The sequence below is a fragment of the Bos taurus genome, chromosome 2 (genome assembly GCF_002263795.3).
Source record: "Bos taurus isolate L1 Dominette 01449 registration number 42190680 breed Hereford chromosome 2, ARS-UCD2.0, whole genome shotgun sequence".
NCBI classification, from domain to species: Eukaryota; Metazoa; Chordata; class Mammalia; order Artiodactyla; family Bovidae; genus Bos; species Bos taurus.
In genome coordinates this window covers 834,141-851,799 of record NC_037329.1, presented here as the reverse complement: position 1 = coordinate 851,799, position 17,659 = coordinate 834,141, and the positions used below count along the sequence as shown (strand labels likewise).

The window sequence follows — 17,659 nt, the reverse complement described above, 5'->3', positions numbered from 1 at the left end:
CTTTTTCATTCTTCTCTTTCACTTTAATCAAGAGGCTCTTTATTTCCTCTTCAGTTTCTGCCGTAAGGGTGATGTCATCTGCATATCTGAGGTTATTGATATTTCTCCTGGCAATCTTGATTCCAGCTTGTGCTTCATCTAGCCCAGCATTTTGCATGATGTATTCTGCATCTAAGTTAAATAAGCAGGGTGACAGTATACAGCCTTGATGTACTCCTTTCCCAATTTGGAACTAGTCTTTTGATTAATGCTTTAGGGAGATGTATTACCCTGAACATGTTTTTCTCCTTGGAACCCTTCACATGTGCTGTTCTCCTACCTATATGCTCAGTGTCTTGGTCTTCATCCAGATCACAAAAAAATTCTGTATGAGCCCTCCAAATAATGGGGTGTTTGCTTCCACACATTCCCACCATAGACTTTGTAGTGTATAGTTACCCCAACTGAAGTTGGGGATTACTTGTGTAAGTGGTATCTCATTTTCTTTTCCCTGTTAGAAACAGACTCAGTTTCACATGGTATCTGTGAAACTGGACAGCTCTATACTTGAACAGGTATCCAGTAAATGTTGGATCGGAACTATTATTTTGGGTTTTGATTCCATACTTAAGATGTGTTGAGTAACTGGAAGGTGTTACCTTTTTTCAGCTAGACATAGGAATTATAAGCCAATCTATATAAATATGTTAGATGAGACTTGCATATGAGTGATCCTGAATTTCACCTCCTAAATGAAGTACTTAGTTTTCTTTTTCCCCTAGTGTTTATTTCTGAATGGTGCACTCAGATTTTGTTTTAACCTTTGTATATGCACTCTCTAGAGTGGCTTCAGTCATCCATCTTCTCGGGCGGCCTGCAGACTAGCCAGATCCACTACAGCTACAATGAGGAGAAAGATGAGGACCACTGTAGCTCTCCTGGGGGCACTCCTGCCAGCAAGTCCCGGCTCTGCTCCCACAGACAGGCCCTGGGGGACCATGCCCAGGCATTCCTGCAAGCCATCGCTGATAATAACATTCAGGATCACAATGTGAAGGTGAGTGAGGCCTTCCCACACTGTGCCTTCTGTTTACCTTAGGACTTTGACTTGTGAACAGCTTAGCACAGGCTTCATTTGCATCTTATTTCGAGGGATGTTAAGAGGCTGGTTCACTTCGGTGTCCAGTGAAGTTTTAGAAGCATCGCTGATCACAAGTGCATCAGAAGTTGCAGCACTTAGAATTTATGACGATGTTGCAAGGTTGGCTTTGAAGTTACCTCCAGCTGTTTCTGTTGCAGGACTTTCTGTGTCAGATTGAAAGATACTGTAGGCAGTGCCACTTGACCACACCCATCACCTTTCCCCCTGAGCATCCTGTGGAGGAGGTTGGCCGCTTACTGTTATGTTGCCTCTTAAAACATGAAGATTTAGGTATGAATCTCAGTATTTTATCGGTACTATAGATCTTACAACTGACATATTTCACAGTCATAACTAATATTCACTTTATTTTAAATATCTTTCACAGGTCACGTGGCATTATCTTTAGTTCATGCAGGTACACTTGGTATTGAGCAAGTAAAGCATAGAACGTTGCCTAAATCAGTGGTGGATGTTTGTAGAGTTGTTTATCAAGCAAAATGCTCACTCATTAAGGTAAGTAGATTTTGATTCTCTTTCTTCTATGCTTTGTGGACAGTTGGTGGGGTATTGTTGTTAAGTTGTCCTTTCATATTTAACTTTGTAGACACATCAAGAACAGGGCCGTTCTTACAAGGAAGTCTGTGCCCCAGTCATTGAACGATTGAGGTTCCTCTTTAATGAACTGAGACCTGCAGTTTGTAATGACCTCTCTATAATGTCCAAATTTAAACTCTTAAGTTCTTTGCCCCGTTGGAAAAGGATAGCTCAGAAGATAATTCGAGAACGAAGGAAGAAGAGAGGTAAGAAGGTAAAGGGTATAGGGGGATGCTTTCACCTGTGTCCCCCTCCTGTCTGTGGTTTGCGTGAGGCTGTTGGCTGTTGCTCACCACATGGGCATTTTCACAACTGCTATAATGTTTTTATGTGTATTTATGATTAAGTATACAAATGCTGCTTATTTAACCAAGACATGAGATAATGTTGCAGCTTTGGGACTGAATGTGTTATGATTTGGTAACTAGTAAACTGATACTGAAAAATACTGTGAACTTTATTAAATTGATGGTAAAGGTGAAGTGTTTTTTAAGTCAGTTGTCCCAGTAATGAGATTTAATTAATCCGGTAATGGATTTAATCTTTCCAGTGGCAATTATTCTTGCCATTCTTGTGAATAAATGTTTTTATTTGGAAATATTGAATATTCTGAAGCATGGAGGATTGTTATAATAGGAACCAAAAGAGTTACTGCTATTTTCAGGAAGCAGCTGTGTAGGGATAGGAAAAAGAGTTTTTGTATTAACCAAAGTTTGAGTGAAAATACTTAAAAAGCTTTATAATTTGGTCATTTGTGATTATAAACAAACCTACCAAGGTATCTGATTATACTCTTATGAATTATATTGATTTATGCCCAGATCAGCCTTTTAAGCAATATTAATTAGTGAGTTTTTGATGAATATTACAAACAATAATGTCATGGAAGACTATTTGTTCCTGGGCTTGAACCATAGCTTATCTGGATCCTGGAAATGCTTTGAATTAGGAAATAGGGCAAGAGCACTTCTGAGACACCTTTAACCCAGGAGGCCAGGAGACTCAGGAGATAGGATCTCAGCTGGAAGGAGAACAGTCCCATCCCCATGTGGCTGTTGCCTCCCTGGACTCTGAGCTCACATGGTCACCTCTTAAAATGTCTTGATGTGGGTTATATATTTAATTGCAGTTTTTAAATAATTAATATTACTGGTCTTATGCTAATTTTTTGATTCACTGGTAGGGTACTATAGGACTCAGAAGAGCTATTGTACTCTTGGTTATTACTATGAAAAAGAACAGAGGAAGATTAGCAAAAATTGACACAGGGAGGAAATTCCAGAGGAAACCGGGCCCAGGCTTCCTTCCAGTGTTCGCTCTAGTGAATCACAGAGTCCTGCTTGGTTCTCTCAGCAGTGACATATGACAAAGCTATCTGTCAGGGACGCTTGCCTGAACCTTGGTGTCCAGGGTTGTTGTTGATTGTCAGTCACATGGCCACGTGGGGCTTGCATGATTGCTCTCAGCTTCCCAGACTCCATCCAGAGTAGAACAGTTGACATAAGTCACAAACTCTCTGTTCACTCTGGTTGAGGTGGTCCTATGCCTGAGGCACATTCTTCTCAGTGAGAGCATGTCCAGGTTTCAGAGCTCAATTCATAGGAGTTGGGCAAGGGCCAGTGCAGATGATACAGGCCTTTCTTGGGAATTTGCAGGGTTTGAGCAACCCAGACTTGATATGTTAGTGTTTTATTGTGTTGTCTGTTAATTATATTATAAAGTAGAAGAATTAGATTAAAAGCCTTGAAGAGTACCAAAAGTAGAGAAGCAACACCACATATTAAATTGCAAATTCAATCTCTCATTTAAAAGACTAACTTAAGGGACTTCACTGGTGGCCAGGAGGTTAAGAATCTGCCTCCCAATTCAGGGGATGCAGGTTTGATACCTGGTCAGGGAACTGAGATTCCACATGCTGTGGGGCAGCTAAGCCTGTGAGCCACAGCAGCTGAGCCCCTACATTCTAGGGCCCATGCTCCACAAAAAGAAGCACACATACTACAACTCGTGGAAGCCTGCACGTGGCAAGAAAGCGTCCAAGAGCTGCAATGAAGACCTAGCACAGCCAAAAAAAAAAAAAGACTAAACATAGCTAAAAAACAAGATGACTAACATAGCCAAAGGCATCTAATTGATTCAGTTGTACCCCGGTGACAGAACCAATATACTAGTCCTGAGTGGGCAGAGTAGGATCTGTTGACAAATGTAGCCTGCCATTTACTGTGTACTCCCTGTGAGCTAATGCTGGGTTTTCCATTTAAGTTATTTTATAAAAAACAAAGAAGAACATGACACATGAAAATTATTTGAAGTTTAACAGCGTTCACAAATAAAGTTAGCTACTTTTCATGCTGCAGCAGTAGAGTATTTGCAGTAGATTGAATAGCCTGCAAAGACTAAAATATTCACTCTATTCATTCTCTGTCCCTTTATGAAAAAGTTTGTCAGCCTCTGGGCTTCTCATTCTTTAGGGCTTCTCTCCATTGTAACATTGTCACTATCTTTCTGTCCCTGACATGCAGTGGCAGGGAGTTATTACTGAATGTCATGTGAGAATAATTATGATAGTCTTTACTTTTTGTAATTTGAGCACTTGACAATGATATTTACATGTTTCTTTGAAAAGAATATTCATATCCTCTACCTTCATGCAAATTTAAACATTTCTTAATGTAAAATCATGTTTAAGCATTTTTGTAATGAATGATGTTTTTAAACATAGTTCCTAAGAAACCAGAATCTACTGAGGAAGAAGAAAAAATTGGAAATGGAGAGAGTGATTTAGAAGAAGCTTGCATTTTGCCTCACAGTCCTATAAATGTGGACAAAAGACCCATTACAATTAAATCACCCAAGGTGAAGTATTTTTTGTGATTCTAAGACTGACTATATAGAAGCACAGCACATTGGAAGGGAATCCACAAGTATTGTTGCTTTGTTTTTGAATATGAGTAGAGACTATGGTAGTTACCAACAGCATGAATAACTGCCCCAGCGATGCTTAAATGCACTTTACTTATGGTGCCCTGGTCAAATCAATAGCTGGAGAAGTGTTTTCTTTTACTCTTAGCTGTATACTGTGTCATTATTTGTTCACCATTTTACTCATTCATTCATTTATTCACTCATTCATTGAATGTATCCTTTGCTCCAAAAACTGTTAACATGGATGATAATTTAACTTTGTCAAGTTAGCCAGTTCCAAAGTACATAAGTATACAGATTACATTGATTTGTAAGACTGTTTACGACATGGTTGTTTTTATCATTGGTTCCTAAAGTTAAAATATGTTACCAATTTAAACCTAGTGGCATTTATTTATATTTTCTTTGAGTAATTGTTTTAGAGCACATCTTAATATGAATAGGGTTAACTGATGGTGAAAATGGTTTTCGTTTGTCAGGATAAGTGGCAGCCACTGTTGAGTACGGTTACAGGTGTTCACAGATACAAGTGGTTGAAGCAGAATGTTCAGGGTTTGTATCCTCAGTCTGCACTCCTCAGCACAATTGCTGAATTTGCCCTTAAAGAAGAGCCAGTGGACGTGGAAAAAATGAGAAAGTGCTTACTGAAACAGGTAAACTTGGTAAGACCATTCTTCTCTGTCTTGGATAATACGTAAACACTTAACAGTATGCATTGATTTTTTTCACAGTTGGAGAGAGCAGAAGTTCGCCTGGAAGGGATAGATACAATTTTAAAACTGGCAGCCAAAAATTTCTTACTTCCATCTGTGCAGTATGCTATGTTCTGTGGATGGCAAAGACTTATTCCAGAAGGGATTGATATAGGGTAAAACTTTATGTTTTTTCTTAATTAAGGGAAGCTGTGACAACAGAGCGTTGTTTTATTGAAGTTAAAAGTCTGCAATATTCTGAGTAAACTTCTTCATCTTTGTTTGAAGGGAACCCCTTACCGACTGTTTAAAGGATGTTGATTTGATCCCACCTTTTAATCGGATGCTGCTTGAAGTTACTTTTGGCAAGCTGTATACTTGGGCTGTTCAGAATATTCGAAATGTTTTGATAGATGCAAATACCAAATTTAAAGAACTTGGTGAGTTAAAAATCTGGTGGTTAAAAGGCTATATTAAAATTGCTATTGATGTCAATGATATCAGCATTATTTCTTAGTTTGTCTCTTAATTATATATTCTGGAAACTTTGAAATGCTAATTTTTGCTTTGAAGACTTTCATAACTTTGTACATTAGAATGATAATCTAAGCTGCTTTAAACTTTCTCATATTCTAAACTAAACTTTCAGAATTTGACAGAAGATGTAATATTGTACTATCCTAATACAAAGCTTTTGTATTTTAACATTTTCAAGTGTATCACACAGTATACCTTAAAATGTATTTTTTATTAGTACATAATTTCCTTAACAATTTAAGCATCTACAGAGAAGAGGGAGGATTGGTTTGTGGAAGACAAGTGAAATCTCTCTCTTGTAATTGACATGAAAGGAGTGAGTCACTAGGGATATTTAGAAGAGCAGAGTTACAAGTTTTGTAGATACATGGAGACAGCTACATGTGAAGTGACGGTGGTATGATTATTGCAGAGTAATATGGAACTGCCCAATGTCCACACTCTGGATATCTGATGAAAAAGACAGACTTACTAAAAAAAATTGCTAATGATTTCTGCTTTGTGTATGTTCTTGGATCAATGCACAAGAAATTTATTTGAGTGCCAATGCCTTTTAGGTATCCAGCCTGTCCCCTTGCAAACAATTACAAATGAGAACCCATCAGGACCAAGCCTGGGGACGACCCCACAAGCTCGCTTTCTCCTGGTAATGCTCAGTATGCTCACCCTGCAGCACGGTGCCCACAATCTGAGCCTTCTGCTGAATTCTGGCACGCTCGCTCTTACACAGACAGCACTTCGTCTCATTGGTGGGTTGGCATTGCCCTAAGTCACTTGTGAAAATTTCATTGGTTTGTCTTGATCTCTCTATAAACTTTTTTTTTTTTGGTGGATAAGTACAAATAACATAAAATTTACCATTCTAAGTAATTTTATAATTCATTGTCAGTAATCACATCCACAATGTTGTGCAAGCATTAATGCTGTTGTCTATAACTGTTTATCACCTGAAATGCAAACACATGTCCATTTACCAGTGACTCCTGACTTCCCACTCCCCTAATTATTGGCAGTAGCAAATCTGCTTTCTATCTTTGTGGACTTACTTGTTTGGATATTTCATACAAATGAAATCATACAAACAAATTTCAGGCTTTTGTATCTGGCTTATTTAGCATGCATTAATATCAATACTTCATTTCTTTTTATGGCTAATAAATATTATATGAATATACTATGTTCTGTTCATCCTTTGATGGCTATTGGCTTATATCTACCTTTTGGCCATGCTAAATAGTATTGCTAGGAAATCTGTGTACAGGTTTTTATTTGCAAACTTGTTAGCAGTCCCTTTGTTATATACATAGGAGTAGAATTGCAGGGTCATATGGTATTCCTATGTTCAGCTTGCTCAGAAATTGCCAGACCATTCCACAGCACTATATCATCTTACATTTTCACCCACAGTGGGCCAAGAGTTGCAGCTTCTCCATGTCCTTGCCAACGCAAGCTATTTTCTGATTTTTTTTGTTTTTAATTTAGGCTACTCAAGTTAGTGTGAAGTGATATTTCATTATGATTTGTTTTATGCTTCTCTAATACTGAGTGTTCTTTCATGGGTCTCAGCCTTGTGGTGAAGGGTCTTGCATAACTCAGTGAAGTGATGAGCCATGCTGGGCAGGGCCACCCAGAATGTCACAGTGAAGAGTACTGACAGACTGTGGTCCACTGGAGGAGGGAATAGCAAACCACTGCAGTGTTCTTGCCTGGAGAACCCCATGGACAGTATGAAAAGGCAAAAAAATAAGATAGCAGAAGATGAGCTCCCCAGGTTGGAAGGTATCCAGTATGCTACTGGGGAAGAGAGGAGAGCAGTTACTAATAGCTCCAGAAAGAATGAAGTGGCTAGGGAGAAGTGAAAACAATGCTCAGGTATGGAGTGTCTGGTGGTGAAAGTAAAGTCAATACTGTAAAGAACAATTTTGCATAGGAACCTGAAATGTTAGGTCCTTGAATCATGGTAAGATGGACGTGGTGAAGCAGGAGATAGCAAGAATGAACATTGACATCTTAGCAGTCAATGAGCTAAAATGGATGGGAATGGGTGAATTTAATTCAAATGAGCATTATGTCTACTATTGTGGCCAAGAATCCCTTAAAAGAAATGAAGTAGCCTTCACAGAAGGCTATGAAAGAGCCTGAAATGCAGTGTTTGGGTGCAATCTAAAAAAGACAGAATGATCTTGATATATTTCCAAGGCAAACCTTTCAGCATCATAGTAATAATCCAAGTCTATGCCCCAACCACTGAGGCTGAAGAAGCTGAAGTTGACCAGTTTTGTGAAGACCTGTGGTGTTGGAGAAGACTCTTGAGAGCCCCTTGGACTGCAAGGAGATCCAACCAGTCCATCCTAAAGGAGATCGTCCTGGGTGTTCATTGGAAGGACTGATGTGGAAGCTAAAACTCCAATACTTTGGCCATCTGATGCGAAGACCCTGATGCTGGGAGGGATTGGGGGCAGGAGGAGAAGGTGACGACCCAGGATGAGATGGTTGGATGGCATCACCGACTCGATGGACATGAGTTTAAGTGAACTCTGGGAGTTGGTGATGGACAGGGAGGCCTGGTGTTCTGTGATTCAAGGGGTCACAAAGAGTCAGACGTGACTGCGCGACTGAACTGAGCTGATGACGCATTCTTGAACTCACACCAAAAAGTGATGTCCATAGGGGATTGGAATGCAAAAATGGGAAGTGAAAATATACTCAGAATGACAGGCAAATATGGGGTTGGAGTTTTGTCAAGAGAACACACTGGTCATAGCAAACACCCTTTCCCCAACAAACCCAAGAGACAACTCCACACATGGACATCATCAGATGGTCAATACTGAAATCAGATTAATTATGTTCTTTGTAGCCAAAGATGGAAAAGCTCTATATAGTCAGTAAAAACAAGACCTAGAGCTGACTGTGGCTCAGATCATGAGCTCCGTGTAGCAAAATTCAGGCTTAAATTGAAGAAAGTAGGGAAAACCACTAGACCATTCAGTTATAACCTAAATCAAATCCCTTAATGATTGTATGGTGGCGATGACAAATAGATTCAAGGGATTAGATCTGGTAGACAGAGTGCCTGAAGAACTATGAACAGAGGTACATAACATTGTACAGGAGGCAGTGACCAAAACCATCTCAAAGAAAAAGACATGCAGAAGGCAAAGTGGTTGTCTGAGGAGGCATTACAAATAGCTGTGAAAAGAAGTGAAAGGCAAGGGAGAAAGGGAAAGATATATCCAACTGAATGCAGAGTTCCACAGACTGGCAACGCCTTATTAAATGAACAGTGCAAAGAAATGGAGGAAAGCAACAGAATGGGAAAAGACAAGAGATCTCTTCCAGAAAGTTGGAGATATATTATCAAGGGAACATTTCATACAAGGATGGGTATGATAAAGGACAGAAAGGACACCCACTTAACAGAAGCAGAAGAGACTGGAAAGAAGAGGTGGCGTGAATACACAGAGGTATACAATGAAGGTATTAGTGACTGGCGGCATGACCAGAATGGTGTTTTCACTCACCTGGAGCAAGACATCCTGGAGTATGAAGTCAAGTGGGCTTTAGGAATCATTACTATGAACAAAATAAGAGGAGGTGATGGAAATCCAGCTGAGCTATTTAAATTCCTAAAAGATAATGCTGTCAAAGTGCTGCAGTCAGTATGTCAGCAAATTTAGAAAACTCAATGGCTACAGGACTGGAAAAGGTCAGTTTTCACTCCAATCCCAAAGAAGAAGCAATGCCAACAAATATTCAAACTACTGTACTGTTGCACTCATTTTGCATATTGGTAAGAAAGAAAGAAAGAAACAATGTGAAGTTGCTCAGTCGTGTGCGAGTCTTTGCGACCCTGTGGAGTGAGTGTCGCCTACCAGGCTTCTCCGGCCATGGGATTTTCCAGGCAAGAGTACTGGAGTGGGTTGCCATTTCCCTCTCCAGGAGATCTTCCTGACTCAGGGAATGAACTTGGGTTTCCCGCATTGTAGGCAGACACTTTATTATCTGAGCCACCAGGGAAGTCCATTACCAGGACTTCAACCAAGAACTTCCATATGTACAAGCTGGGTTTCAAGAGGCAGAGGAAGCAGAGATCAGATTGCCAACATTTGTTGCATCATGGTGAGAGCAAGGGAGTTCCAGAAAACATCTTAATTCTGCTTCATTGCTAAAGTCTTTGACTGTGGAAAATTCTTAAAGAGATGGGAATACCAAACCACCTTACCTTTCTCCTGAGAAACCTGTAAGTGGGTCAAGAAGAAAAAGTTAGAACCGGACATGGAACAATGGATTGGTTCAAAATTGATAGAAGAGTATGAGAAGGCTGTATATTGTCACCCTGCTTATTTAACTTTCTTGTAGAGTACATCATGTGAAATACTGAGTTGGAGGAATCAAAGATTGCTGGGAGAAATATCAATAATCTCAGATATGCGGATGATGCCGCTTTAATGGCAGGAAGTGAAGAGGAACTAAAGAGCCTCTTGGAGAGGGTGAAAGAGGAGAGGGGAAAAAGCTGGCTTGAAACTCAACGTTAAAAAAAAAAATAAGGTCATGGCATCTGGTCCTATCACTTCATGGCAAATAGAAAGGGAAAAAGTAGAAGCAGTGATCAATTTTATTGGGCTCAAAAATCACTGTGAATGGTGACTGTAGCCATTAAATTAAAAGACTCTTGCTCCTTGGAAGGAAAGCTATGAGAAAACTAGAGAGCATATTTTAAAGCAGAAATGTCACTTTGCCAGCAAACTTACTGTAATCATGTACGCATGTGAGAGTTGGACCATAAAGAAGGCTGAGTGCCAGAGAATTGATGCTTTCAAATTGTGGTGCTGAAGAAGACTGTGGAGAGTCTCTTGGATTGCAAGGAGATCAAACCAGTAAATCCTAAAGGAAATGAACCCTGAATATTCATTTGAAGGACTGATGCTGAAACTCCCATACTTTGGCCACCTGATGCGGCCAGCCAACTCATTGGAAAAGACCCTGATGCAAGGAAATATTGAAGGCAAAAGGAGATAGGGCGGCAGAGGATGAGATGGTTAGATAGCATCACTGACTCAATAGACATTAATTTGAGCAAACTCTGGGAGACAGTGGAGGATAGAGGAGCCTGGCATGCTACAGTCCATGGAGTTACAAAGAGGCAGACATAACTTAGTGGCCAAACAACAACAATACTGAATGACATTAGTCTCTGTACCCATACTTCTTGGCCATTTGTATATCTAGGAAATAATGTCTATTCAGGTCCTTTGCTCATTTAAAAATTCAGTTGTGTGTGTTGTTGAGTTGTAGAGGTCCTTTGACATTCTAGATACTAGACTGTTAACAGTGATATGATTGGAGGACTTTTTTTTTTTTTTTCCATTCTGGGTTTTATTTTACTTTGGTTTACAGAAATTATAAAATGTCTATTTATTAGTATTCTTATTATTCTTCTGTTGCTTGTGCTTTTGATGTTATGTCTAAGAAATACTTGGCAAATCCAAGGTCATGAGGATTACCCATTATATTTTCTTCATCAAGTCTTGTATTTAGTTTTGTGATCCACTTTAAGATGATTTTTTTAATATGATGTGAGATGAGGGTTCACTTTATTAATTTTTTGGTTATCCAGTTGTTTCAGTATCATTTTTTGGAAAGACTTCTCAAATTCTTAGCACCCTTGTCAGAAATCATCTTGACTGTAGCTATTTAAGTTTCCTTCTAGAATCTCAGTTTTGTTTGTGTTGTTCTGTGTGTCTGTCATTGCGCTAATCCCACACTGTTTTGAACACTGATAAAAGCTTTGTGTTAAGTTTTAAAATTGTCTTTCAGCTTTTTCTTTCTTGTGATTATTTTAGTTATTTCTGGTCCCTTGCATTTCCATATGACTTCCAGGTCTGGCTTTTCCGTGTTTGCTAAAGGGCCATTGAAATTTTCAAGGATTGTATTGAATCTGTACGTAGGTCCTTTTGGAGAGTACTGCCCTCTTAACAATATTAAGTCTTTTATTCCATGAATATGAGATTATTTTATATTTGTTTAGGTCTTCTTTCATTTCTTTGAGCAATATTTTATAGATTTTTGTTGTTGTTGTTATCAGGGTAATGCTGGCCTCATTGAGTAAGTTAGCGAGTAGTTCCCTCTTGTTCTGTCTTTGAAAGAGTTAGAATTGGTATTGATTCTTCTTTAGTGTTTGGTAGACTTTACCAGTTTAAGAAGAGATGTATGTGATGTAAGAGATGGATATGATGCCATCCAGCCATCACATACTGTTCACTGTTGATTCTATTGTTCTATTTATCTCTGTTCTAATGTTTGTTATTTCCCTTCTGCTACCTTTAGGTTTACTTAGTTCTTATTTTTCTAGTTCCCCCAGGTATAGTTAAGTTGTTTAGTTGTTTTGAGATCTTAAGTATGCATTTATAGATTTAAATTTCCTCCTTAGTACTGTTTTTGCTGCATCTCTTAAGCTTTGCTATATTGTGTTTTTGTTTTCATTTGTTTCAAAGTATTACTTTTTGTTGTGGTTTTTCTTTCTTTGTCCCGTTGAGTTTTCACATACTTGTGTGTTGTTCAGTTTTCACATATTTATGACATTCCTAGCTTTTGTTGTAATTTCTAGTTTCATTCCACTGTGATCAGAGAATATAATTTATATGATTTTAGTTTATTTCAGTTTATCATTTTGTGACCTCTCCTGGAGGGTGTTCCCTGTGAACACTTGAGAAGAGTGTGTTTTCTGCTGGTTGTGTATAGAATGTCTCTTCATGTCTGGTAAATCTGATTCATTTATAATGTTGTTCTTTGCTGAAATGTTTAGATACTGCAGAGCCAGTGTTCTAAATCCAAATCAAAGAGCAAAGCTTTCCTAAGCAATTTGATTTTGCTAGTCTTTGTGCCCACAGGACCCATTCAGAAATATGCACCAGACTCTGAGTCAGCATCTGATTTCTGTGGACCTCATTAACAACTAAAAATTGCTTTTAAAAATCTTAAAAATATATCTCCATCTAAAGTTGCCTCTATTTTCCTGTTGTCTCCCTTTTTTTCCAGAGACTCCAATAGGTAAAAGAGCACAAATTGTTAATTATGGGGGCTTCCTCTGTTAACAGTACTGACTGTGAAAAGCCAAGGAGTTGTGTCCAATGAATACATATCTCTCTTTGTTGCTTTCTCTAATCAAGGTGATTCTCCTTCATATAAGAAATCATAAGCATACAATATTTTATATTAAATTTTCTGTATATATTCACATACAATAGCCACAAAATACAAATCACTTAAAAAAAGATTCTCCTTTTTTCCTTATCGCAAAATGTATTCAAACCCTTGGCAGCAAATTCAGCGTTTACAGTGTTAACGTTATAGCTGCCTGGGGAGGTACCAGCTAGATGGAACCCCCGCCCCTTCTGGGGCCTCACAGAGGCACTCCCAGGTTGAGAAAAAGACTATTTTCCCTCCAGTTTATTTAAAGCTTTACTCCTGACCTGGGAATTGAGCAATGTTTTTTCCCTCCTTCTTGAAGGTGAGCAGAACACAAACTTTAACATTTTCACCCGACCAAGCCCAAAAAGGAATGTTTGGGGCCTTTTCTGTCCTGGAGAGAGAATAAAAACCACAGGGTTACCAGTGTGCATACCCCTCCCTCAGGCCAGCGTGCTGGTTCCTGGGGTTAAATTTCCTATTTCGAATACATTGGTAAATTTTCCTTCTCACGGATTACAGCTCACCTTCTGTTTTATACTGTGAGGGGTTCCATGGCCGCCAGGGACCATATTTTCATCATGTCCCTACTCCTTCATTTTCCCTTGTACCAGACAGTGGTTTTGCAATATTTGAGTGAGTTCGCATTGTTCTAACAAATCCTGTTGCTGCCACCCCTGTGTCAGGGTTCCCAAGACCACCTCCCGTTTTAATAATTTGCTCGCAGGCCTCACAAGACTCCAGATATAGTCACACTTAGGGCTAAAGTTTGTTACAGTGAAAGAGTAGGAAGCAGAATCAGCCGTGGCACATAGGTAAAGTGTGAGAGACCGGACACAAATCCTCTCCTGGGGGAGACACACAGAGTGCACTTAGTTCCCCTAGCAAAGAGTTGTGACCACACATGTGAAGTGTTGTCTTTACATGCAAAGTATGGAGACTTGGTGCCCTGGGCTTTCACTGGGGCAGGTCATGTAGGCATCTCTGCCCGGCACTTGAGTAAGCTTCACACCCCCCAGAAAGAAGCAGGTTTTAGCAGAGACCATGTTGTTTGTGCAGTGTAGGCACAGGAATGGCTTCTTGGCAGTTAAGGACTGGTGGGAGCCTTCACGAAATCCAGGTTCCCGAAGGCCAGCTGAGGGCCAACCCTATAAACAGGCTTTTCTGGGGACAGCAGTATCAGGCCTTCCTTATCAGCTCTTTTCTTCACATTACCATAATTAAAGGTTGTTAATTTCTCACAGTGTTAAACATTTAGGTGGTTTTGTATATCATTTGTTTTCCTGTTCTAATAATATGAGTAATGAGTGTCTCTCTAATCATTTTTGCTTTTTGGAGTGGATCATAATTCCTGGAAATAGAGTAAATATCTTTTCTGAGAGTTTCTAAAATCTTCTACATATTTCTAATACATATTTATATATTTTATCCTCTCCTTACCTTTTAAATGTCTTAGTTCTCATCAGTAAATCTTTGATGGTATTTGTTGTATTGGTAAAAACTACACTATAGATTATTTAAAATTATCATCTTCATTAATACTTAACTGCTTATTGGTTCATCTGCTTTTTCTGATGCTCTGATAGGCCCTAGTTGTGATAATGTTGAAGAAGACATGAATGCTTCTGCCCGAGGAGCTTCTGCTACAGTTTTGGAAGAGACACGGAAGGAAACAGCCCCGGTACAGCTGCCAGTTTCAGGGCCGGAGTTGGCCGCCATGATGAAGATTGGAACCAGGGTCATGAGAGGCGTGGACTGGAAATGGGGAGATCAGGTCCTTAGAGATTTGAGTTAAACGCTTTAGCCACACATTAGTCACCCTCTGCGCATCCTGACCTGCATGCAATGAGTGGGTGGAGACTGGAATAAATACCTACACTCAAAAGACAGGTGTGGTTGACAGGCGATGTAGTTACCGATTCCTGGGTGGGCAAATAGAATCTCAGCACCAGTAGAGAAGGGCAGCAGCCTGCTCCAGGGCCCTTGAACAGGACCACATCTTAGAGGAGTAGCTGCTTGTTTTGGGACACTCCTGGCCTAGGCTTGACTTGAGGCTCAGCCTGGACCAAGAGTAAGGGTGAGCAGGAGAGAGTAAACTGCATCTGAATAATCATGTCGTGAAAGCTCTGACCCTGCCTCTGTGAGCTGATGGCCAGGTGCCAGTTAGGTATCCTGACCCAGCAGCTACAGGCACCTGCTTGGGCAGTGTCCGTCTTTCCCCTTCTTCCCCCAGCACCTTGCTCACGTGTCTGTCGGGTCTCCCTGAGTAGATGTTGGGACTGGGCTCTACACCATTACTGGAGCAACTAGCTAGGCCAGTGCTCACCCTACTATGATGTAGAGCGTTCTTGTCTTGTCCAGGTTTTCTCAGCTTCATTCTTAAGCATGTACCTCCTGAGAATCATCTCAGAAATCAGTGTGTCCAGGACAAATAGCAGCATCCTGAAAACATCTTCTACTCGTAGAAATTAGAAGTAGAGTTTCAGTCTTAAGGTTTGAGGGAAAATTGAAGAGTGAAAGGGAGTGAGGAGATTCTGGTGCTTGTTTGAGGTTCCCAACCTTGTGAAGCCCCATGTGGGATAAGGGGGGGCCAGTGAGCAGGGTGGCAGAACCAGGCTGGAAAGTCTGGTGTCTGCATTGGCTTATAGAGGATGCTAAGTGAGGTGGTTCTTCCCCCACTTACCTCTTTTGTTAGGAGTGTGGGCAGATTAGTCCTGGTGTTCACTACAGTGATGAAGTGAGCTCTGAGTATAGGTGGATTTGGAGCCCTCTGCTGACTTGAAGTCTGTGCAGCCACCCTTATAGGCAGTGTTCCAGTGAGAGGCCTGCACTCTCTTAACCAGTCTTTGTTTTGGCTTCCTCAGGATGGACCTCCTCCTGGCCTTGGCCGTGTGATTGGTGAACTTGGAGAGGATGGGTGGATCAGGGTCCAGTGGGACACAGGCAGCACCAACTCTTACAGGATGGGGAAGGAGGGGAAGTATGACTTGAAGTTGGCAGAGCTCCCAGTCTCTACACAGCCTTCGGCAGAGGACTCAGACACAGAGGATGACTCTGGTGGGTGTTTGGGGCCCTGGCAAGCTGTGTGCATGTGCTGTTTGTCCTTTCTTTTGGGAGTGAGAGTGGCACTCCGTAGGTGAAGCTTTCCATGAAGGTCTGGTTGAAGCAGGCCCAGGGGCAGGATAGTTCCTGTCCCTCTTGGAGATAGTGTTGTGGAGGCAGGTGGATTTTCGGGGATCCCTGAGCCAGTGCCTTGTGTAGTGGACATAGCCTTGCCATGCCCTGAAGCATGTGTTTTTCCTTCTTTCACCTTCTCTCAGAATGTGTCACACAGTGCAGAGTTAGTACTTTACTGCCTTTGGTAAAATGAAGATGAGAATTTGATGACCTCAGAAAGTTAAACCCTATGTATTAAGAGGCAGAATTGTAGGAGGAGGGCTTCATGACATTTGTCAGACATGTCTGAAAGACCTTGGGATACCAGTCTTGGTGAGACTGTCCAGGAGGCTGGCACTGATTTGGGGCTCAGGTGTCTGCTGTATACATGGCATGACAGGCTCCCAAGATCACTTTTATGGTTAGGAGAGAAAACCCGAGAGACTGAGTTCACTAGAGAAAGGGTGGTGTGGAAGGTGGGCTAGGTGTTCTGTGCCCATGGTGTGTGTAGGCCACTCCACGCATATCAGATATAAACCGATGATGCCTGTCTGGGGCACTTTAGGAGTAGCACACGGGAAGCTGTGTGGCCCCACCTAGGTAGTCAATGCTGATTTGTTACTACTGGATCTGACAGTGTCTAGGCCAATTGTCCCTACTCCTACCTCTCTGCCAGGGGGTTTCCGTTGTGAAGTTGGGGCCTGAGCAGGGCTGGCCAAGTGACAGAAAGATGGTCCGGTTCCACGTGTATTCCTTATCAAAGATCCAGTGATCCGTACATGTGAGCATGTGGCTCCCTTCCATGGAAGCACCCACCTAATACTTGTCCAGGGCACAGCCACCTTAGCAGCAGCCAGCTTCTGACGTTGAAGTTGTTTTTCTAAGGAATGAATCCTTGGAATTGTTCTGGTGTTTCTGAGCTGTAGGATGAGATTGCTTTAAAAAATTAAACTGTAATGGAAAAGTCTTATTCCCTTCAGTTAGGGTGAGTGTTCAGTGCATCCTGAATTCCATCTTTAATGTAAAGAACTGCTTCCCTGTCTACAGTAAGAGAAGAAGTATGTGATATTAAATCCCTTAAGTTAACATGTAGAGACATTTTCCTTTTTTTTTTTTGGAAGTGTAGTTCCTTATTTTGATTCTTTTTTTCAGAAGCTGAACAAATTGAAAGGAATATTCACCCCACTGCAATGATGCTTACCAGCACTGTTAATTTACTGCAAACTCTTTGTCTTTCTGCTGGAGTCCATGCTGAAGTTATGCAGAGCGAAGCCACGAAGACTCTCTGTGGGCTGCTGCGAATGTTGGTGGAGAGTGGAACAACAGACAAGACATGTATGCAGTGGGGAGTTGTGGGCCAGAGAGTCAGAACTGGGCTATCAGTTTGGGTGTGTGTGTATGTGGGTGATTGTGGGTGTGTGTGTGTCAGTGTGGTAAGGCT

General features: G+C 40.8%; 1 protein-coding gene across 6 annotated transcripts in view; it reads left to right on the top strand.

Moving 5' to 3' along the window:
• HERC2 (HECT and RLD domain containing E3 ubiquitin protein ligase 2) overlaps window positions 1–17,659 on the top strand; it is a 233,164-nt gene that overhangs the window by 101,131 nt on the left and 114,374 nt on the right. For 5 of the 6 annotated variants that reach the window (NM_001206081.2, XM_010801779.4, XM_015474311.3 and 2 more), the window contains 12 exons: window positions 822–1,036; window positions 1,279–1,411; window positions 1,509–1,636; window positions 1,728–1,923; window positions 4,440–4,573; window positions 5,122–5,295; window positions 5,374–5,510; window positions 5,623–5,774; window positions 6,429–6,620; window positions 14,649–14,836; window positions 15,927–16,119; window positions 17,371–17,553. In NM_001206081.2, the coding sequence (NP_001193010.1) occupies window positions 822–1,036; window positions 1,279–1,411; window positions 1,509–1,636; window positions 1,728–1,923; window positions 4,440–4,573; window positions 5,122–5,295; window positions 5,374–5,510; window positions 5,623–5,774; window positions 6,429–6,620; window positions 14,649–14,836; window positions 15,927–16,119; window positions 17,371–17,553 (2,025 nt within the window). The remainder of the gene's footprint in view (window positions 1–821; window positions 1,037–1,278; window positions 1,412–1,508; window positions 1,637–1,727; window positions 1,924–4,439; window positions 4,574–5,121; window positions 5,296–5,373; window positions 5,511–5,622; window positions 5,775–6,428; window positions 6,621–14,648; window positions 14,837–15,926; window positions 16,120–17,370; window positions 17,554–17,659) is intronic. The other variant, XM_010801780.3, reaches the window with a different exon arrangement.